Source organism: Crocuta crocuta, unplaced genomic scaffold (assembly GCF_008692635.1).
Source record: "Crocuta crocuta isolate KB4526 unplaced genomic scaffold, BGI_CrCroc_1.0 scaffold101, whole genome shotgun sequence".
Lineage (NCBI taxonomy): Eukaryota > Metazoa > Chordata > Mammalia > Carnivora > Hyaenidae > Crocuta > Crocuta crocuta.
The window spans coordinates 8,483,666-8,491,289 of NW_027527956.1; the positions used below are offsets into that span (position 1 = coordinate 8,483,666).

The following is a 7,624-nucleotide window of genomic DNA, read 5'->3' on the forward strand; positions in this document are numbered from 1 at the left end:
TCCAGCCTGTGCGCGGGGCCCGGCTGCGCTCAGGCGTCACACCTGTCCGGGGGCCTTCGTGTGTCCACAATGTGGAGATTTCCCAAACCGTGGGGGGCCTGCTGGGAGCAAGCATCCAGCAACACCAGGCGTCAGTGACCACAGACAAATCCGAATTAATTTCTGCCCAGACGTTGTCCCCTGAGGTCAGGGTGCGGGAAGGGGGTCGTCCACCCGTGGCATCCCGAGTGGGCCTGCTGCCAGGCCGGCTCCTGCCCAGAGGCTGGGGTTGTGCACACTCAGGCCTAGACCTTCACGCAGAGCAGTGGGGCTCACTTCCCTCGTTTCTTGGGTTCTTGAACAAAAACAAAGTTACATATCACACTGGGGTTTGCTTGTTTGTCCATAGTTCTAAACTACCATCTGTGAGCTGGGACACATCGTACTGGGTTAGTTTTAACAAACAAGCAGCTTGTGTAAAGTCTCACACCCGACGCAGGTGGTCTGTGCCCTGCGTACCGCCTACGCGTGGGCTGTGGGGCAGGCGCATTTCCGGGGTGAGGCCGCAGCCCTGGGAAAGCGAGTGCAGTGAACCCCACTTGTCAGGCTGTGTCTGGCTCAGCGCTGCAAGGACTCGGGGGCCGGGGCGCCCCTTGACTCCGGAGTCCCCTGCACACTAGGCCTGGCTCCGTGGGCGCTGATCCCTGCCGGCCCTGGGGGGAGGGCAGGCTCTAGTCTTGTCGCAGATAAATGCTTCTCCTTCAGAGCCTGGAGCTACACACGCGGGCTTCTGCGACACACGAAGAGTTCAGAGTTGCACATGCAGCGTTCAGAGCTGCACGCACGGAGCTCAGAGTTGCACACACGCGGGGTGTTCAGAGCCGCACACACGCGGCGAGTTCAGAGCTGCACACGCGGGGCGTTCAGAGCCGCACGCACGGAGCTCAGAGTCGCACACACGTGGCGAGCTCAGAGCTGCACACGCGGGGCTCAGGATCAGGGAGTTAGGCACGTGCCCCCTGGTTAGTGTGGTGGCCACTGTGCATGTCCCACTGTGAGGTTTNGCAAAGAGTCCCCGGGGACTTTACTGAACCGAGTGCAGAACCCCGTGCTCGAAGCCTTGCTGTTCTTACTCTGTAAATCCCGCATTTGCGCTGAGTGTGAACGGAGCTCCTGACTGGACACAGCCCCCCGGGCTGCTGAGCCCGCACACGGGGCACGGGGACGGTCAGGGCCGGAGAGGCCGTGTCACTGCGGACGGCCCTCCTGGGCGGCTCTGGGGCCACAGGACAGCTCATCAGCCACGGGGGGGGGGGGGGGCAGACGGCTCAGTCGGGAGCCTGCAGAGGACGGGCTCCCCTCGGCGGCGGCGCAGAGGCAGCCGTCCCGGCAGCGAGGGCCCGAGACGTTCCACGGCTGCGGGAGTGAAGTCTCTCCCCGACTCCCGTGCCCGAGGGGCTCCCTGTGGGAAGGTGGACGGGGCGCCTGCCACACAACGGCTGCCGGGCGGTCAGCCAGGGACCTACCTGTCCCTTCCCGACAGGACTCAGCGGCCCCCCAGGAAGGCCGACCTCTCGGGTGTGGGAGAAGCTTCTCAGCTCAGAGCCGGGGCGGAGGCGGGCAGCTGCTGCCAGGGCTCCCGTGTGGTCCCGGGCGCACCCCGGCCCCGCGGCCCCCGTGCCCAGAGCGCCGGCCAAGGGCCTGAGAACCACGCTGATGACCCTCCTTAACGTGAGAGGGGAAAACCAAAATCAACAGCCGAGTGGAGACGAGGCCTTTGGCCGCGACCCTGAGAAAATGTGCTGTTGTGTTAAAATTTTGATAATCTCGTTTTCCTGAAGTTGTGATTGTCCTTCCTTCGGGCGGACTTGAATCCTGCCAAGTTCAGAGTTTACAGCTTCAGCTACTTTAGGAAAATGGGGCTCATGAAAGCCGTTACAGCTTTCTCCTAAGTGAGAAGTACCGGTGGGCTTTAAGGGCTGGAAAACCCAGAATTGAAAGGATTTTACCCAAACCATGTAAGCAGAGGGACTGCTCTGGTCGGGGCTTCTGCCGGGAGGAGAGGGCCACACCCTGGGGGCTGTGCGGCCGGCTGGCGGTGGCTCGCGCTGAAGGCTGTCTTTCAGACGCCGTGGACTCGGCTGTCCCAAGGAAGAGGGTCCCGAGGCGCTGGACCCCCGCGGGCGCGTGGTCTGCAGACTGGGCGCCTCTTCGCAGACGGGCCATGAGCTCACGAGGAGCAAGAGGAAGCGGAAACGTGAATTCCTTGTTTTCTCGACTGTGCGAATTGTAAACTGTAGATGTGCAAAAAGACACGAATCACGCGGCCCCGACCCTGAGCGCCACAGCGGCCGCGTGAGCCCTTCTCGCCTCCCGTCAGAGCCGGGCTCTGCCCTCCACACGGCTCCACGGAAAACCGAGGACTCGGGCACTGAGCCCTGCCGCCCCCGCCCCTGCCCGGCCGCCTGCGTGTTCCGCGTGAGTCCCTCTGGAGCCGGGCCGCCCGGGCCTGTGGTGTCGCCTCTCATGCCTTCGTGCTCTGGGTAGTCCCTGTTTTGTTTCGAGTTTTTTCTCAAACTGGTGCTGAACCTGGGCATTTGCCAGAATTCTGGCTTCGTGTTTTGGCAAAATGGTGAGCGCACGCCCCTCGGGAGGCAGACGTTTGGTGTCCCTCTCCGGCGTCACCCGTCACGGCTGAGGCAGTTCCAGCTGGAGTCTGGCCTGAGCCCTGCGGGGGCCTCGTTAGNCCTGCCGCGTGGGCCGCGCTGAGGGTCGGAGACACCTCGTGCGCCCGGAGCCTGCAGGAGCCGTGCCTGCGGGGTCGTCAGGGTCCCCCTGGTTTTGAGTTGGGCGCGAACAGCCGGCCGGCCTCAGCGTTCCTCCGGGTGCCCGGGCCCCGCACAGGAACGCCGGACGGGCCCGCCGAAGCCACGCAGCTTCGCGTGCGAGGCCGTCGGGCACCACGTGTCCCCCGGCGCCCGGTAGGGGCCTGGCGCGTGCTGTGACGCGAGAAGGTGTTTCGGGCGGCAGATCTGGGACGTGGCAGGGGGGCCCGCCCGCGGGGCNGCAGATCTGGGACACAGCAGGCAGCCCCGCCAGAGGCGCTCCTGGGCCGCGTTGCTTAAGGGACGGGGGCCGTCGACGACGCCCTGCGTGCTGTGGAGACGGCGACTCTGGCGAGGCGCGAGCGGCCGGGCGGCGGCGCCTGGCGGGCAGGGCTTCTCCGGGGACGTGGGACACGCCAGCCGTCCGGCCAGGCAGGCGCAGCTGGGACGCGGCTGGTGCCCTCATCACAGCATGCGGGTGTCGAGATGCCGTGAACTAAGCCCTTAAAAGAATCCTTCACACTTTTCCTACGTGGAGGAGACACAGAGGTTCAGTGAGAGTTGAAAGCGTTTCTCGTGGGAAACGGGCGGCCGCCGCGGCTCCGAGAACCGGCTGATTCAGAGCGGGAGTGCACGGCCTCCCCTCCCCACGGGCCTCGCCCACGCACAGAAGGGGCGCCGCTTCCCTCACACTGTCACACAGGGCACGGGGCAGAGCTGCCAGCGGGAGGGGCCCCGCCCCCGGGGGACTGACCACGTGTGACAGCAGCTCACCGTCCTCTCTCGGTGGCGGGAATGATAGTCATGGGCACGCGATTCGGATTTCTGTCCCAAGACAAGGGTGACCATTTTTTAGTTTATTTATTTTGAGAGAGAGGAGAGAGTGAGCGAGGGAGGGACAGAAAGAGAAGCAGAGAGAGAGAGAGAGTGCCGGGGGGGAGGGGACAGAGAGAGAAGAGACTGAGTGAGCGGGGGAGGGACAGAGAGAGAAGAGAGAGCGGGGGAGGGACAGAGAGGCAGAGAGAGAGTGAGCAGGGGAGGGACAGAGAGAAGAGAGAGGCTGAGCGGGGGAGGGACAGAGAGAGATCCCAAGCAGGCTCCATACTGTCAGCACAGAGCCCCAACGTGGGGCTCAAACCCACAAACCCTGAGGTCATGACCTGAGCCAAAATCCAGAGCCAGAGCTGACTTGAGCCCCCTGGGGGCCCCACAGAGGAGCATTTTAAAACCTTTCTGTCTCAAGAGAATCCAGGACTGACCGAAACTGGCAGACGTCCCCTAGAGCCAGGCCCCAGCCCGGGACCCCACCGGGCACGCCGGAGGCGCGGGGCTCTGGGGGAGAGCTCAGCGCCAGGACGCCATTCAACCTACAAACCTCCGTGCGGGCCGCCAGCATCACTGCCGCAGCCACCTCCAGGCTGCGAGCGGGAGCGCCCCCAGGACGCGAGCCCAGGAGCGTCTCTCTGCCGGACACGGCTCCTTCGTGGCCGCAGACCTCCCGGAGTCCCCTGTGCGCCAGGCCAGGCGGCTGAACCTCCCTGTCGTCTTAGGGGACGGAGCACGGTGGGGCTCTTTGAGCTAAAGGCATCTCGGCCAACTGTGCCCCGCGGGCCTTGTCCTTGGTGCTCCACACGGGGTTGATGAGACCGTGCGTCCTGCAGTTGTGAAATCGGACGAGCGTGGACAGGCCCAGGGATCCGTGAATCGGTGCTGCGGTGGGCGGTACTCAGGGCAGTGGCCACCAGCCTGCCACGGCCCGCTGGACCCTGCAGGGGCAGGCTGGCTGTGGGGCTGGGGGCCAGGCCTTGAGGCCCGGGGCTGGGGCGCACACTGTCTTTAGTAAGACGCATACAAGAAGTCAGACAGTGGGGTGCCTGGTGGCTCAGTTGGTTAAATGTCCGACTTCGGCTCAGGTCATGATCTCACAGTTCGTGGGTTCGAGCCCCGCGTCGGGCTCTGTGCTGACAGCTCAGAGCCTGGAGCCTGTTTCAGATTCTGTGTCTCCCTCTCTCTCTGCTCCTCCTCCACTCACAAAAATAAATGTTAAAAAAAAGCAATCGGATGTGGAGCGCTCTGGAGATTTTCAGAGGTGTTTCTGCTGCCGGTTAGAAGTGTTTGTTGTTAATCCTTACCGGGCTGTTCTGCACGTGGCGCCAGGGTTTGTGAAGACGCGGCCTCAGCAAGGTCTTTGGCGGGATGTCTGGGGACATGTCCAGAGGCTCAAGTGTTCGCCTTCTTTGATGTGACCAGGAGGGTGGCTCAGGCCTCTTACTCGGCTGTTCCCCTCCCTGGTGATAGCCACACATTGGAAACAACCCAGAAGGCCAGCAGTGAGGTGCCCATCAATTATTCATACGGCAACACAGGACACTGATCGAACCATGTTAACAATGTGCTAAGATGCTCAGCGTGTCTGTAATTTAAAAAAGCCAGGGTGTCCATTTATATATTAGACTTCGTTAAACTATATCCATTTTTAGATGACGACACTCCCAGATTGACACCCAGCTGTGGAGACCATTTCTGTGGAGGATTTCAAGACATAACTGAGCGCATGCGCGTAGAGGACTCGGTCTCCACAGGTCGCGTGAATCTCGGGCATGGGTGCAGCCACCTTTCTCTTGTTCTGAGGGAATCAAATCCACTCAGAGATGGGTCTAAAGTGTGAAATTATCCGTTACATTCAGCGGGCGGAGCCCAGGCGCCGGGGCTGAGGCCGGGTGGCAGCGTCTGCTGTGGCACCACTGCCCTGGGGCTTGTGGGGGCCACGGAACCGTGACCCCGGGGCCCCAGACACCTCTCTGGGCTCGGCCTCATCTCTGAGCTGGAGATGAGTTTGCGTCTGTTGTGCTGCTGCCAAAGCCATGCCGGGAATTTTCAGCCGAAAGCAGTGACTTTAACTGTGTACCGCGGCACTCCGTGACCCACGCCGACACGTGGACGACCCAGAGCAGGTCGTTCACGTGCAGTTTTCTTCCGTCAGTCAAGTGCGCAGGGTGTTAGAAAACGCGTGCGCCGCATGCCCACACGTCGGGGGCCTGTGCCGTGGTGCCTTCCCGCCCTCCTTCGGGCCCCTCCCTTCTCGTTTTACCCCCCGGGGGGGCAGGTGGCCCCAAGAGTTTGTTTCTCTTTCTAGTCACTAGGTCAGCGGGGTGGGTAGGGTCACACAAAGCTGCCGTGTGGGACACTCTGAGTGGAGGCGCCCTCCCTGCAGCGGGGACCCGTGTCTGCCTGTGCGCGACACCGTGCGGTCTGTCCCTTCGGGCAGGGGAGCCACCCGCAGACCCCTTCCCACCCCCACGCCTCCCCAGAAGCCCTCCCCCACGGCCCTTCCTTCCACCCTCGGTGTCTCCCCCGGAAGCCGGCGCTCGGCCGATAACCTCGTCCAGGAAATGCCTCTGACCCACGAGGCGTTTCCTCCGTCAGGAAGAGCCTCATTCGACAGCTACGCGAGCCTTTAGAAGTGACACTGGCGCTTCACGCCGACTCTGGCTGGTTTCAGCCCCGGGCAGACAGGTACTCTGCGCACACGCGTCTCTGCCCCACTCTTAACTGGTCAGGCGGCTGGATCGGTTTCTCTGGAAGTCCCGGAGTTTTCTCTACAAGGCGAGAGACCCTGGGCCTCAGGTTTTATCTCAGCATCCCGTTGAAACGGAACCGAAATGCACACAGCAGCCAGGGGCGTGGGGGTGGACGGAGCCCCGGAGCCCCAGAAGCGGGCTGTGGTTGGAGAGCAGCGGCCGGAGGGCCAGACGCTGGTCCTGCGGGCATGTAGCGGCTAGCGCGGGCGGCCTGCTACTTCTCACGGCCAAGTGCAACCTTCCTGAGGAGCCAGACCCTGAGACGTGCTGTGTAGGGAGAGCAGGGCCGCTTTCAAATGGCAAGTTGCCTCCTTCGCAAGTGTCTCCAGTTCCGCACCTACAAGATGGGGCTATCGAAGCAAACGGCTATGCCGCCAGGAGACAGCATGGTTCCGTGGCTCTTTGGCCAGGATCTGGCAAGTGCCACACGCCCTCCCCTTAACACCGCACACAGTGGCTTCACGCGGCACCCCTGGTTGCCTTCTCGTCTCCTGGGTCTTGGTGAGAAGCTCGTCTGCTCCCGGGGAGCAGGTGGTCTCTTTTGTCCTGTGCGGGTCCTGGATCCCGGGGGCTGGCGGGGGCGGGTCCCAGCTNGCCACACGCCCTCCCCTTAACACCGCACACAGTGGCTTCACGCGGCACCCCTGGTTGCCTTCTCGTCTCCTGGGTCTTGGTGAGAAGCTCGTCTGCTCCCGGGGAGCAGGTGGTCTCTTTTGTCCTGTGCGGGTCCTGGATCCCGGGGGCTGGCGGGGGCGGGTCCNTTATTAGGGAGTGAACCATTTATGTCGGCCTGTCATGCAGGAAGGGAAATATTTTAAGGTCGTGACGGGCGATGTTTGCATCTTGTCCAGAACCTCGTCTTGAGACCCGACAGCCTGTGGCCGTGCGTCACGGTCACATATATGTTGGCTTTACGCAGACGTTACCCTGACGGCGGTGTGGACAGTGGGGCGTGGCGTCGCTGTCTAACGCCCTGTGTTCCCTTGCAGCCCGTCCCTCCCCGCCCTGGACTGGCAGCTGCCGTCGCGCTCGGGACCCTACGAGCTTCGCATCGAGGTGCAGCCCAAGCCCCACCACAGAGCCCACTACGAGACGGAGGGCAGCCGGGGGGCTGTGAAGGCGTCGGCCGGAGGACACCCCAGCGTGCAGGTACCCGTCCACCCCCTGCAGGATGCGCCAGGAGCCCGACGTGGCGCCTGGCCCACTGCTCATGGAGACAGCTAGCTGCTTCTCTGTTTC

The 7,624-nt window shown here is 63.0% G+C and overlaps 1 protein-coding gene across 1 annotated transcript in view; it reads left to right on the top strand.

Moving 5' to 3' along the window:
• The window catches only part of NFATC1 (nuclear factor of activated T cells 1), a gene marked incomplete at its 5' end in the record, with an annotated part of 96,183 nt that overhangs the window by 13,850 nt on the left and 74,709 nt on the right, over window positions 1–7,624 (top strand). The window contains one exon of the mRNA XM_077752713.1: window positions 7,375–7,534. Within this exon, the coding sequence (XP_077608839.1) occupies window positions 7,375–7,534 (160 nt within the window). The remainder of the gene's footprint in view (window positions 1–7,374; window positions 7,535–7,624) is intronic.